The sequence below is a fragment of the Lampetra fluviatilis genome, chromosome 53 (genome assembly GCF_964198595.1).
Source record: "Lampetra fluviatilis chromosome 53, kcLamFluv1.1, whole genome shotgun sequence".
Lineage (NCBI taxonomy): Eukaryota > Metazoa > Chordata > Hyperoartia > Petromyzontiformes > Petromyzontidae > Lampetra > Lampetra fluviatilis.
In genome coordinates, this window is record NC_136327.1 from 5,328,973 (window position 1) to 5,344,375 (window position 15,403).

Genomic DNA, 15,403 nt, shown 5'->3' on the forward strand with positions numbered 1-15,403 from the left:
TTTGCAATAAAAGTTGTTTATTTCCAAAAGATGCTTGGCCTTCAACTTCCCGTACAAGCAGCACAATATTAAGTTGCACCCTATTTGCCAAAAATATCATTTAAGCTCTTTTAAAAAAAAACAGCCCTTTAAATGTACTTCAGATTTCTTGGCATAGTTGGAGTATATGGTGAATGGAGTACATTACATGTTACGTATATATGTACATACGAATATCAAGCTATGTATGAGTGAAGACATGTGAAAACATGTACAAAGCAGTTTTTGGATAACTTGTTTCACAGTTGCAGCTATACAGTTTAACCCAATGAAGGCACATTATTTCCCACGTGAACAGATAACCCCATTTACTACTCAGGTGGGCCAAATTTATATTGTTTTATGGTTTTCACTTTTCTTTTAATCTCCATTTCTTGGAGAGGCCCACTTAATAGACTGGCTTAGCCCAGCTTGTCGCAACACCTGTTGATCCAGGCTCGCTTCAGCTGGCATTCTGCAGCACAATCGCGATGCCCTGGCCACCTCCGATGCACGCAGACCCGACAGCATACTTGCCACCGCGTCGCCTTGGGATGGGGGGGGGGCAGAGGAGGGGGTACAGTGAAAATAAAAATCACTCCCATTTTATACCAATTGTATTATCGGTGTCATATCCTGCGACGAGATCGCCCAGAAAATCCCGCAAATACCAACGGCACAAACTGTAATATATGCAGAAGTAAGCAACCAACTTGATGTACTGCCTCCTACATGGGGGGCGAGGGGGTGCAAGAGAGCTGTACCTGAGCTCGTGCACCAGGTTGGCCGTGATGCGTGTGCCCGACGCCCCCAGCGGGTGACCCAGTGCGATGGCACCGCCATTGACGTTGCTCTTCGCAGGGTCCAGCCCAAGCTCCTTGGCACAGGACAGGTACTGCGGCGCAAACGCCTCGTTGATCTGCTCACCAGCACGCAAGCAAGCACACAAGTCATTCCTGGGTTTAACGCGGGAGACGTGTTGCTTGAAAAGTGGCGCGTTTAGAAAAATCTGTTTCCCCATAAATATTGTAACGATAAAGTTTGGCAAGATTCAGTGTACGCACACACAGTGAGATGCCGGGACAATTAACTTGAGGTTACACCCCCATGTTGCTGTATCATTCCGGATCGCAACGCTCAGCCACGCAGCTCAAAAAAGTGGTTTGTCGTTGACCACTCAGAAACGTTATAACGAGCGTGTTCCACGTGCGAAAAGTGTTCTGTCACGGAAGAATGGCGTTATCGCGAAAGCACGTGTGAACACTGTTAAGCGAGGGCTTGCCGTACAACGCCAAGATCGCCCAGTTGGCCTTACAATACTGCTTTGACGCAAGTGCTGTTATCGAGAACCAATTGTGGTCGACACAGTGCACGAGTACGATGATGTGGCCACCATCATGCCTAGCCCTCTTTCAGTGCCGACGTTTACAAACAGCTCCACGTAACTGTATAAGGCCGAGTCGACCTAGGAGAGGCCCAGGACGATATCACTCGCAACTAATATCATCCATGGCCAGGAATCAAACCAAGGTGACTAATGACGGAGTGGCAGCCAAAGTAGGGAATGCCTGAGAATGTGTCCACCACGGAGATGAACTAGATGGGTTGTTGCATCACGATCCCACAAGGCGATGGGGAAGACTTCATCCAGCAGTGGATAGATCACGGCTATTGATGATAACAATGAGGGTGGTAGAGTCAAAAGTGCGAGGTTCAGCTGTGTGTGCATCCTCACATCCACCAGGTCCATGTCCTTGATGCTCAATCCAGCCTTCTTCAGAGCTCCCTGGATGGCCGAGACTGGGCCTAAGAAACAAAAGTTATGGATAACATTGGTCGCGAAACCCCATGTGTTAAACTGAAGAGTTAACGATGTAAAAGCCAATCCATGAAGCGAGCCTCTTTTTTAATGTAACTCTGGCCACACGTGTAAGTCAATAACCAAGTTGTGTGTACCGCTTGATCGTGTATTTAAATACAGGCAGGTGAACAGCCTAGCAATGAACTTGCTAATGCTACTGAACAAGTTCCAATTATGAAAAATAGGCACTTACTTATTAACCCCTAACATGATTCAAGGGACTGTTATGCTTCAGCTGAAAATGTTATACATTTTGCAATATTGTCCTTCATTTTACAATGGCCGTTACTTTACCCAGTCAAGCCTGAGTACCAAGACTTGACAAACCAATTCTAACACATTCCTGCAGAGGGAGCTGGTAGGAACGTTGGGTTGCTCGGTCAATGGCCAGGGTCAACGGCGGCGTGGTGTATTCCGCAAATATGGCCGACTGTGAGGGCGGGCACAAGCCGACATGAGTAGGTTAAACGTTTTATAAGGGCACCACGGGGTGACCTGCCCCTCCTCACCCAGCCCCATCCCTCCCACCCTCCCCTCCCCACCCTCCCCACCCAGTCCCTCCCCACCCTCCCCTCTCCACCCAGCCCGACCCCTCCCATTTTTGGATGCACGACGGACGGACACAATAATCCCCTGTGGGCTGGTGGAACCAGGTGGTTCCTACCAGTATATACACCACCAGAAAAGAGGATATAACACTCCAAGCTCCACACAGATGGATTCAAGATTCAATTCACCCTGTAGCCTTAGCTATGAGACAGTCTTATCCAAATAGTCATCAGGCTCAACCCTGGTTATTTGAAATCCAACATTGGATTGACCAAGGCTATAAATTACCATTATTTTGGTTCACTTTAATAACTGGATGATACACATACTGGCATAATACACACACACACGACAGATATGTTCTCAATTTTAGAATTAATCTGAGAATGGGGCCGAGATAGAACATTTTGATTGATCCGAAAAATAAATGTGATTTTGAATTGATCGAAGTGCGAGACCACAGGAAATTGTCACATGAGGTCTATTCCTAGCTTTTCCTGACAAAGCAGCACAGCGTGGCATCAGGTGAGGTCACTTTTTTTAGCGTGAAGACATGTCAAACCATCAGCTAATGTAAATCATCTGAAAATATCTGAAATCTTCCTGGAAAATCTGAAATTAAAAACATTGTTGACCTCAAATGTGAATCCCTAATATACACAGACCCCTCCCCCACCCCCGTATAGTCTTAACAGACTGTTGGAGCAAGTGCCGTTAGCGAGTAACACTTGAAGGCCGGTACACCAGGGGGTGGGTGGCCAGCACCACACCAGATCGCCTTTGTCTCTCCAGTAGCGATGTTTACACATCCCTCCAGGTACTCATTTGAGACCGAGTCGACCTAGAGGAGACCCAGGACCGGTTCAGACAATCGTCACTGTTGTTGGATGTGATTTGGAATCGATCCCAAGTCGCCAGATTCGAAGCGCAGCTCGCTAACCGCTACACGCCACCACTCCCCACATATACACACAAACATTCAATTCACAACGGAGCACTTACCTATGCCCATGATGTTGGGGTCACAGCCAGACACGTGATAGGCCACGATTCTGGCCAGTGGGGTGAGTTTGAACTTCTTAACGGCTTCCTCGCTCGCAATCAGCACAGTCGCAGCTCCGTCCGACACGCCCTGAGCACGCGCAACAACAACGACACCCAACAACACCCAAGATAATAATTTGGTGCTTGTTTAAGGCCGAGTCCACCTAAGGGGGAGGCCCAAGATCGGAACTGATATCATTCAACACCAATGTTAGCTAGCTGCGACCAGGAATTTAACCCAGGTCGCACTCGCACGTGCATTTAAAAAACTGGAGGTATGTGACCGAAACCAAAATTCCATTTCGGGATCTCGGCAGTGCTGGCTCAGTGCTCTCTGAGCCCATTCGGCCACCTCCATCAAGACATTTTCAAAAGACCAGACAAGTTGGCGAACGAATGACGATGCTTCCCGTACGGAGGCGTTGCCAGCGGTGACGACGCCGCCCTTCTTGAAGACGTTCGGGAGCTTGCCGAGTTGCTCCAGGGTGACAGTGGGCCGCGCGTGCTCGTCCTTGTCCATCATCTGCTTGCCTTTCTTCACCTTGATCTCGATGGGTGCCATCTCCTCCTTGAAGTTACCGCCCTCGTGCGCTGCAGTGGGCAGCAAACAAAATCGTTTAATATTTTATTTTATGTTAACTACATTCATCATTGGCATCATCGTCAGCCACTGCTGGATGAATGCCTCCCCTAAGCCGTGGCCATCCCTCACAGTCCTGCGATGTAACAATCCACTTAACACCTGCACACGGACAGCGTGGTGGTGGTGGCGGTAACTTGCAGTGGTGGCACTAATTGTGGGGGGGGACGGGTGGTGATAATGTAATTGTGAGCAGTGTTGTGGTGCGGTGGTTGCACTGTGAACAAAGAGGGGTAGGGGGCAGCATGGTGGTAATGTTGAGTGCAGTGCGCAGGTGCCAACAACGGCGTGAGTACGGCAAGATGACGGGAGAGGGGGGGGCAGCGAGCGAGTGTGTACCAGCGAGCCAGCGCTGCTGCGACTGCAGCGCGTGGCGGTCGCAGTCCTCCCTCGAGAGCTTGTACTTCTCCGCCAGGTTCTCGGCCGTGATGCCCATCGGCATCTTGATGTGCTGGTCCGTCAGCCCGTTCCACAGAGTGTCCTCCATCTGGCCGCGTGCGCACGCAATATATGTTTGAGACGATTTATATGATACGGACAAGCACGTATAGGCTTGCTTACTGCTGTCGTATAATGGACATCAAGAGGATGATAAGCCTACTCTTCCGCGCTCGTCATTGACACACCACATGACCTGCCGATCAACTGTACCTGCCATTAATACTGCCTGGTGGACAGATGTATATTTGTTTGTGTGGATATTTCTTCAGGTCCTCCAGTTTTTCCCTCCACTTTTAGAAACATGCGTTTAGAGTATTTGGCTGCTATAAATGTCTACATGATAAGACACTTCACTGGGCTATGATTTGTGGCCAGGTTGCTTCTGAAGAAGAGCTATACAGCTCGGGACCTTACCTGGTCAAAAAAAGAATATAAAAAAAAAAACTTTAAAAAAACACGCTTTAATGAAATGTACCGTACTTGTAATGGAAGAACTCCACGACTCCAGGAAGTGGCCCCGAAGCTTGCCATAACGTAAGGGACCGTGGTAATTTACAGCCAACGTCAGTTTACCATGGACAATTAGAGCCAAGCCGAAACATAAAATATAAAAAATAATGTTTTAAAATATATATATTTTTTATGATAGAATATAGTATTGTGATCAGTATGACATAAGTATACCAAGTTTGCAGTCGATACCACATTGGGAAGTGGGTAAAAATTTGGTTACAAGATTTGAGGATACGACGACGACAACAAGAACAACAACAACAGACAGAGTGAGTTAAATAAAAGCGTGTAAAAAATAGTTTGGTTTGTGGTTTGACTAAGTACAGACACGCACGCGTACACGCACGAGAGGGATGGTGGTATGAGTGGAAAGGAAGTGGGAGCGGGGGGTGCAGAAGGAAAAGTATGGAGAAAATGGGGGGAGGGATTGGGGGGGGGCCTGCCTTGAGGTCCATCCCAAGCCGGGTGCCGAAGCGGATGTCTCGCACGGCGTAAGGGGACTGGCTCATGTTCTCCGCGCCGCTGCACAGCACCACCTCCGCGTCGCGCACGCAGATCTCCTGCAAAAACGCGCACGGCACAAGTGTGGTCACGGGGAAGGGTTTAGGGTGCAGTAAAGGAAAGGGAGAGAGGGTCGTTCAAGTTGGCATTGCCACGGCACTTGGAACGGGATTGGCTGTAAACATTTTTTTAAAAGAAAACTACTGCATCTCTCGAAAAACAAACTTGCATACTGAAAATTTGATTTTTTTTGTTGCATCCAAATGTTTCGTGTAAAGTAATGCTCATCCTTGTTCGAGTTAGAAATTTGAAATCACCGTTTGGCACTCCGTCATAGCCATTCGGCACTCCCATAATAGCATTGATGCAATATTCAAAATGTATGCGAGTGGCATTGATGTGGCATCACCGCAACACAGAATCTAACAGCCTCGAAGTATTTTTTTTTCCCTTCTCATTAACTTTAACTTCAAGCTCATTCAAAACACGCATTATTTTTATTGTGCCATCCTTTTTAAATCTATCGATCTATACTCTTATTCGCTTTTAACAGAGCTCTATTAAATAAAGCAAACTGACAATCACGGGCTCATCGCCCACAAAAGGCAGCGAGACAAAGCTAACATTGCTACTCAACTGGTGGCGGCAATCATCACCCTTGCCACGGACCAATCGTAACAGCCCAGGGTCACGCTCTCTCAAATGCAGGTGCTTTGCAAAGCATAGGAAAAAACGAAAGCTGCTGCTGGTTGTGGGGGAGGGGGGTTTGCCTGTCTCTGAGAATCCGGATCAGCTGTTGAAACGAGTTCGGGCATTATCCTGCCACAACCAAAGGTTGTACCGGTGTGGTGTGGCTGATGTGGGGTGGACAGGTTACTCGAGAGAGGAGTACGTTTGTCGGGTCACAAGAGGCCACCAGCTCTTGCCACAGATGGGCACGTGCACTCAAAGTCACGGGCTCACTGTTCTCTCTTTTATTAACCGTGCCCAAGAAACAAACTGTTAGGACAGAACTGCCACTCTCCTACATTCATTAAATATATTAAAACAAGAAAAAAAATATCAAACCCCATCAATAGATTTGTCACCGCAAAGTACGTGATTGTTGAGAAGTCTAAAAAAAATCACGTGTACTTGTAAACTTAACGGTGGCAGTAAAGATGTTTTGAAAGTGGCATGTAAAAGTTTCAGATTTAGTTTAAAATTTTATTTTTAAGATTTATCTCCATATGCTAATCATATATAAATACTGCTTTGTCGCATCTAAGGACGAAATCTAATCTTAAAGGACTGTTTATTGCTCATTTGTAGTGTTGCGCCATTTTAATTTTAATAACCCTTAATAATGTCTCAGACATTGTGGTATCCCACTTGAGCTTTAAACACCAATAAATGGTCTGCTTTTCACTGCCAACAGCTTCAAGGGCAGAATAAAAATCTCATCTCACTGTAGATGTTTTAGATGCATGCAGATTTTACTTGCTTCACCTGCTCTCACTACCGCTTGTACTTGCAAGCACCATGACGATCATGTGAACCCATGATCGCACGGTCACAAAACAGGTCAAGCCTGGTTTTCTCGTGCGTAGATATCACAGAAGAATCTGAAAATCGTTGCGCGTTGGCTGCAAGGTGCGTCGATCACTTAGATAAAGAAACAAAAATATCCACGAGCTGTACCTGCGTGCCGGAAATGACAGCCTGGAAGCCGGAGCCGCACAGACGATTCAGGGTCAGTGCCGGAGCCGGGATGGGCACGCCGATGCGCAGGCCCACGTGCCGAGCCATGTACGCGGCATCCGACGAGCTCTGCGCGCACACGTGGCCATTGCCGCAGGGTCACGCGTTACTGCATGTACACTCAGACCACCACGTTTTCCTTATCAGCTGCCCCGCTTGCGTGCGAGGTACGGCACGTGCATAACCTCGTCCACGCACACCCCCACACCCCGCTGTGCTCTTGCTCTCACAGTTTGATCCCAACCACACTTCACACACTCGACCGCCGTTCGCTAGATGGCGAGCGAGCGAACGAGCCATCAAAAATTCGGGGGTGGCAATTCGATTAGCAAAATCGACGCGCAAACCTCGCTCGCAAACGCTCGCTCACGTACTGGACTCGCACGCGCTCACCCACCTGCTATGCACTCAACCCGCGCACCTACTAGGCACGCAAAGGTTTAAATTCTCCAATGAACTCGGTCCAGCAATTTTTGTCTCGTTTTTTCCAAACTCGTTTGAGCATACCTCACGACGCTGATCAGTGAAGGAGGAGAGCTTCAACATGAGAGCACAGAAGTACAATACAACAATGGCTTTTGCTGCACTCCCCTCTTCTGTCCACCACGTATCTCCGCAAGCCAGAAAGCTACCCATTTGCGCGTGGGTGTCACTCAACCAAGCACCATCCAGGCTCAATCATGCTTAACTTCCCAAATTGGGCACATTACAGATTATTTAGTCATAAGCAACAGCATGCGCTTTGCACTTGCCCATTGAGTGCTCCAGATCTCCACTGCCCTAATTTGTGACCTAGTATGACCTTGCCCCTGAGAACAGACTCAGGCCTCCACTAATCCAATATAAGCAGGTATGCCCTTACCCCCTTAGGACACATACTGGGCCTCCACCTCCCCTACCAGTATACCCAGGTATATCATTGCCCCCCTTATGACAGAGACCCATGTCTGCTGGCCCAGCTGTGCAACCAGGTATGTCCTCGGCCCATGTTACGACACACAGTCCCAGGTCTCCACCGTTCCAACCACCGTCCCCACCTGAATGACGTTCCCGACGATGACACTGTCGATGTTCTCGGGCGAGAGTTTGGCGGCAGCAAGAGCGGCGCGCGACGCGTGCTCGGCAAGGTCGGTGGCCGTCAGGTCCTTGAGGGAACCGCCGTACGCGCCGAACGGCGTCCGCTTGGCCGCCACCACAAACACACCTGCTCCACGCGCGGGCACACAAGTACGGGTTCGGTACACGTCTGCGTTGTAAGAGACATCGTCCGTCCGCGTTGTCGGCATTTCTGTGCGGTCGCCGAGCTAGGGCTCATTCTGACCGGATGGAACCAAGGGGCCTACGGTATGAACGTTATGCCCTATGACCATTGGCCTCATGGTAAGTAAAAAAAAAATTAACAAATCACCATTCTAAGCTCGTGGGGGCACGGTGATTTGTGAAGGCTATTTGATCGTATTTCACTTTTACAGGTTGGTGAAGGTAAAGACGTGAGAGAATGCTTCGTACGGTACAATAATGGAAAAGAAGAAGAGGGCCCAGTGGGATAATGAATTTTTTATGGAATACCTGTCTGCCCCACAATACCACAAACGTATGTGGGATAGGAGAGCAATACCATATTGAGATGGATAAAATGTTTGTAGGTACAATATAAACAGGAATTTGTACTTATAAGCAGACATTTGCACACATACACGACTGCAAATGTATGCAGTTGTGCCCAATTAAATTTGCCATTCGTATTTTCCCCACGCGTTACGAGCCCAATGTATCGCTCACGAGAGAGCGATGTGTGTGCTCCCAGGGTCTACCCAGCGGGATCCTTAATCGCAATTGTGCAGTGTAAATTGAAGCAGACACAATATTACGTTATGTTTATGCGTATTTAAGACCCTTCAACTTGGAAGAAATGGCTCATTTGAATCACTTTATTTTTCTAACCGCCTATATCATAAGGCAGCCGAACGAAGCATGTGGCAAAGCAGCAGACGCGACAGCCGACATCTGCTACTTGTTTAAAAAAAAAGCAGGGCTGCATTTAAAATAAAACAGACAACAAACCACAGCATCTGTGCACAACACATTCTCAAACGAAAATATAATTGGCTGTAATTGCACTAAGCACCCGCCCGATTATACACATTCCCGAGCAAACAATTTTTAAGTGAGCAGATTATATTGTCACCTGGGGCTGCGTGTTAACTTGGATAATAACTGCTGGATAAAGGACTCCCATGGCATCGGGGTTATTAGACCAGGTTGGTGAAGGGGCTGCCCCAGAACCAGTTCAGATCTCGTGCCAATGATGTTAGCCATGGCTGGGAATTAAACTCGAGTAAGCTGGGTTCAGAGCAAAGTGATCTCAACACTGCTCCCTTGCACCACCAATACTGTGGGGGGTAAGCAGTAATAAAAGCCTGGTTATTATGTGTTTGTTAGAGTGAAACATTTTGCTGCTATAGGAAATTATCATTTGTTGAGGAAAGTGGCCATCAGTCAGTTGTGTAAAAATATAAAAATTGAATAACCTTTGAAATGTTTAATTACAACAAAGCAACTTATGTTCTTTTGTGTCGCAATTCAAAGAAATGTCTTACTAGTTAAATGCTTGCTTGATTGATTACTTTTCCAGTACTCCCTTCTTGCTGCTACAATTATACATGAATTTTATTGCGATTGTGCTGTCGGTGTCATCTCAGGAGACGAGGTGTGTAATTGGAACTCTCAGAGCAAGGCATTGCCATGTACATTCCAAGAATGCCCTACTAAAGGTTATTTTATAGACCTTCTGATCCCTTCAAGTGACCTTATGCACAACATTTGGGTGCCATTTTCCATGCAATGAAAAAGTTGTTTTTGTCACATGGAAGTCAGATATGATTTTAATTCAAAGCTGGATTTTTTTTGCCAATTGAAGTGAAAACCAACTTCAATCTGATGGGTTTTTTTGTGTGCGGGGCAGTTAATGGTGATGGGGCTGAACCTATGAATTCGCTCGATTAGAGAATCTGGTTTATGACAGGTGGCCTAAACCAGGATAACAAACCCAGGATCTCGGCAGTGCTAAACCAGTGCTCTGCCACCGCTGAACTAGCCAGTAACCTCTTATGAATACAAATTATTACTACTTCAAGTCACGGACATAGGAACAAAGGATTCAGATGAGGTGTCGCCTGGCCAGCAGGTTACCACAAGACTCAACTTGGTGCCTGGCCAACGAAAACCAGATTACGGCAAGCACTCTGTTCGAGAACAAACAGGTGGCGTCAACCAAGAGGTTCTGGCACGGTGAGTGCTGACCGGATCTCAAGACACGGGGATCAAACTGGGTGATGAGACCCCCAACCAAGGACAAACGTCTTAAAGACACCGACCAACAATGGGAGCCCAAATATCATCCGGACAATTGCGGATGTCGAAATTTTGAAAGCCATGGGACTCCGTGTGCAGTTGCTGGTGCACGGGTCACCCGCATAACGGACGGTGTATGGGGGGGGGGGATTGCGCAATGAGTTCACTCTCGGTAGGTATGAGAATAAGGAAAGGATGCTGCTCACCAGCTCGTGAGGGAGAACGCATTTGTGTGAATGCAGGTTTGCGTGAATGGGGGGTCATGCATGGCACTGAAGGTCAACTGTGTTCCTGCATTCAATTGAAATCAAATAATGAATCCGTAACAGCCCAGTATAAAAGCAATAGGTTTTACTCTTTCTGGCAATAAAACAGGTGTTAATGAATCAAGTCTACATTAACCACACGTACTTGTGCAGTCTTCGAAACAGATTGGCCTACACCAGAGACGGCCTTCTTTATGGCCTAGTCTCGCCAGTGTTAAACCAGAGAACGCCAAAAGGCGAACAGTAAAAGACAACTCACTGCCAAATGAAAACCTCCCCACATACCATGTCGGGTAACTGCCCGCTCTTAGCTAGTCACGTGGCTTGGAAGTTGTACGAACAAAATCCATCTCTCCACGATCCATAAACCTCCTTGTTAAAGCTCTGTTACACGGGAGTGGCACGGCCGCATTTGATCACGCGAAGGAAGGCGGTGCAGAAAGTTATTCTTTAAACGTTGCATCGCGGGACCGTGATAGATGGCGACGGTTTGGGGAGGCCTTCATCCAGCAGTGGATTGATTATGGCTGACGATGATGATGAACACCAAGCTACCGTGCTGCAGGGGGGGGGGATGGGATACGGTGAGCGGTGTTCTTGTTGCCGGCGAGTACGAATGCCCTGGCGAGAGTTGCACAACTGACGTCTGAACACATTGCACTGGGCTACAGTGCCGACACCAATGACCTTGAAAGCACCCCCGTAGTCCTCAGCCAGGGGAGTTCAACTGTCCCTTGCCCTGGTCGAGTGTCTATAGCAGAGGATTGGCAAACCGCAACGGCTCTGGAGCTGCATGCAAGTCTTTAAGTATTGCTTAGTGGTGTTACTCACATTGCATTGCGGCTCTTTAAATATTGCAGGTTTTTTTTACCGAATTAGAAAAATAATTATCTTGTTATTTTGGTTGCCCACCCCCCCCCCCCCCGGTCTATACCCAAAAACGCGTACAAGCAATGGGACTGCAAAGCTTTGTAGATGGAGCAGTTTTAGTGTGTTACTCTTGGCAAGCAATACGCCTATTTTTTTCTGGTCTGGTGCCAGTTAAGAGGGATACATCGGAATAAGAACATTAAGGACAAGGCACCACATTGTGTAATCTTGCCTAACGCTGGTATTCAAACAAGCCAAGCATTTTATGTCATCCAATGTTCAAGGCAGCACGTTGGCAGATATGTTTGTAGTATTATATTCAGTTATAAGGCGAGGTTTTCTATTTGCATTTATATTCGGCCCCTGCTTCTGCACAAGTGTCAATACCAGTCAAAAAAAATGTAATTTTAGGCTCTACACCATCTCTTTACATAAATTTTTGTAAATGTATTGCCACACTCTCCGATGTGTTTTTCATGTTGTACCATGATGCTGTTCGGCATGACGTCCGACGTTTCACACCATATGCTGGGGGTCGGGGGAGGGCTTCTTCTGGAATTGAACTCGAGAAGCTACCATCATCGCACGGAGCGAAACGGTCAGACGTGATGCAGAAACGCCGCACGGTACAACTCAAGAGACACATCAGAGCTAAACAGCACAATCACGAAAAACGCTGCAGTAAGTTATTGGCGTACTGTTTTTGGGAGATGTGAAACTTTCTGGCAAAAACAGCTGGAAAATAAAGTATATACGGATGGGCGATTGAAGCATTTGGCTGGCACACTGCACAATGAACCCTGTGACCCGAATTGATTCCTGCAACTCTGCGAACATCCTTGGCGAGTGATATCCGAACAGTTTCTGAGCAAATATTGCTTCACCAACCTCCACTGACCAGCGTGAAGTATGGTTGAACGTTCACCATGACCTACAACAGCGCAGGGAGGCCTTAATCCAGCAGTGGAATGACCAATGTACCATTTATAATTAACCATGTACGGATGGGTTTCGTAAACATTCCAGTTTCTTTCCACATGACGAATTACTTAAAAAGGAATTTGGCAAACGTCCAACACAGTGCCATCTTAGGCCCTAAGATGTAGCTTTTTTTGCATAAAGAACCATTGTTACGGTACTCTTAACTTAAAACTGCCCTCCTTACAGTGAAATTAAGGACATGTCTAGTTTTATAGATTGGTTAAAGATTTGGCTTAGGCCTTTGTTTATGGAATAGGTGGGGTTCAGGTTAGGGTTTGGCCTAACTCCATAGTTACGGTTTGGTTAAAGATTGGTGTTTCGTTAACCCTTGAGTTAGGGTTTGGCTTAGCTATAGAGTTAAGGCTTGTTTAATTATTGGTGTTAGGGGTTAACACTTTTTGAGTTGGTCGTTTGGATAAAGAGCTTCATATACAGTCGTGTTGTTATAATACATTAGGGGTTGGAGTTTTAAACAGCTACGCGAGTTGACTTTAACCTCTATATATGACAGTGTAGTTGTATGCAAATGGAAACAAGACTTGAGCAAATGTTGGCCTTCGAATTGGCGCAGTTAAGTTTGTACGTTCACGTTTTTCACCGGTGCCATATAGTTTGACCCACGTCTGCTCATGAAAGGGAGACTCGATCTCAGCGGGCCTCGTAATCTGGTTACAAAAGGTGATGTATAAACGACTGGTTTGACACTTACGTTAGGAGTGCTACGCTCATTGTCTCACGCGTTTAGGTCTCTCTACGTCTGACCGTCTCAAGTTTCGCGTGTTGTCCATAACAACGTTCCTAAATCTGGCAACACACTTTCTCCCACGTGTTTACGTTGCAAGTTCAGCGAGTGGACACAATCCTTCCACAATAGTTTTTTTTGGGTTAGATCGCGTAACTATAAATGTGTCGTTAAACCCGCCACCACCCGACAGCCCAATCAGTAAGGCTTGTCACGTCAGAAGAACATGCCAATTCGTTAAGAGTACAGCACACCGGAGTGTTAACGAGTAAATCCACATTTACAATCCGAGTACATTTCGCCAGTAATTACAACTAGCATCATAGACATCCAGATATAACCCCAAAAAACATGTGGATATTGGTCACGAAAGCCTGCTACGCGTGTTAAACTGACCATCTTCCTTTCCTTGACCCTCGACAAAACGGACCGTACGTTTTGCTACAATACCTTCCAACCCCCATACACAAAACTCGTCTGAAAACCACTACTCATCCACAAAGAGGGTTTCCTTGATACAGTATATCAAACATCGTCGTCGTTCGCAGACGTTTCACACGATCTGTGGCTAAGTACTCGAGCACACGGAGGGGTGGTACAGAAAACAACGCAATCTTGCAAACGGAAACCATGCAAACACCACCCGACGCATTTGTACTGTACTCACCACGAAGAAGGGCCATTGCGAAGTGGATTGGGCGCAGAGGCGGTGAGATGACAATTGAGAGATGGGGTGGGTTAACGAGGATTCAAATCGATTTAAAAGCAAAGAAATTTACACTTGGGGGGGGTTGTTGGGATGTGAGTTTTGTGCGGGAAGCGAATGCGACGTCGGCTGGGCGTCTCTCTTTATAGAGGTGTAGGGGGGGCAGGAAGCAGCGAGGCAGCTATGGCCAGAGAGAGCGAGTGGAGAGACGCCCACCGCTCACACAACGCAGTGCTGCCCGCCTGCTGGCAGGAGTCGTGCAACTGCAACGAGCAAATGTGCTTTGTGCTAGAACATAAACTTTCAATTTACCATTCGTCATTAACGCCCGTGGGGTGTTGGGGGAGTGTGCATTGACGAGTAAAACGATGGGTTTTTTTACCCGTTAGAAAAAAATTGGCAAACGTTTCGGGCAAATGACCCCTTAAAATCAGTGAGTCGTTTTGGTGAACTGTGGTTTTTTTAGGGTCCTTGTGATGACTGTGTTGCGAGCTCGTTTGACCTCCCACGTCTCTAGTGAAGCTACGGCATCGCTGTTTGACGGTCACCCTCAACAGGCCTAACGCCGGGGAGTTCTTACTGAAAGACAAATCTCGTGTGAAACTTAACAGTGGGGGGGGGGGGCCCGGGCTCTTGTGAAAGAGACACGCACATGTGTGAGATTGGACGCATCCAAAACGTAGTTGTTTCGCTCACTATTCTATGTGCTGTGGTTTAAAAAAAATGCCGTTACTGATTCCATGTCCCCCACCCTCCACCACCCATGAGAGACGGGAGGTATGCGTGTGTGTAAAGTGAACGACCTTTGCTCCATTTCCAATTGCCATTCCTAGTTGCACGAGGATAAGTGCCTGTCCTTGCACTGTGCAAAGTAATAAAGGGGTAACCTGTTGATCCCGAACTTTTTTTGGATTTAAAATATCTTTTTACCCGGATAATCCCTTGAGATGGAAATACGCGGGTTGCACAAAGTATCAAGGGTAATACACACAAGCTAACAACACGTGCAACAATTTAATCTACAACTTATCGAATGTATACATATACAAAGTTAAATGGATTTTTACAGGCAAAGCATGAACATCAACATCGCAATCACTTCAATGTGCACACCAACGGAGAGCAATGCTTGGTCTCTTGTCATGTTGTGATTGTGGCACTACTCATTTAGTCTTGT

At 47.0% G+C, this 15,403-nt stretch overlaps 1 protein-coding gene across 1 annotated transcript; it reads right to left on the reverse strand.

Annotated features, from left to right (window-relative positions):
* Positions 1-14,380, reverse strand: ACAA2 (acetyl-CoA acyltransferase 2). Its single transcript, XM_078879272.1, has 10 exons — positions 14,188-14,380; positions 8,345-8,511; positions 7,248-7,376; positions 5,510-5,626; positions 4,452-4,599; positions 3,888-4,063; positions 3,431-3,560; positions 1,754-1,824; positions 783-937; positions 1-566 (listed from the first exon to the last, which is right to left on the reverse strand). The coding sequence occupies exons 1-10, from the start codon at positions 14,201-14,203 to the stop codon at positions 482-484; spliced, it is 1,194 nt and encodes a 397-aa protein (XP_078735398.1). The 5' UTR covers positions 14,204-14,380; the 3' UTR covers positions 1-481.
* Between the last annotated feature and the right edge of the window lie 1,023 nt (positions 14,381-15,403).

Bases quoted from the DNA above. Each gene is read 5' to 3' on its own strand.
- ACAA2 (XM_078879272.1), bottom strand. The intron at 1,825-3,430 runs GTAAGTGCTCCG...TTTGTTTCTTAG, and splicing joins CCCCAACATCATGGGCATAG to GCCCAGTCTCGGCCATCCAG. The intron at 567-782 runs GTACAGCTCTCT...CCCCATCCCAAG, and splicing joins AACCTGGTGCACGAGCTCAG to GCGACGCGGTGGCAAGTATG.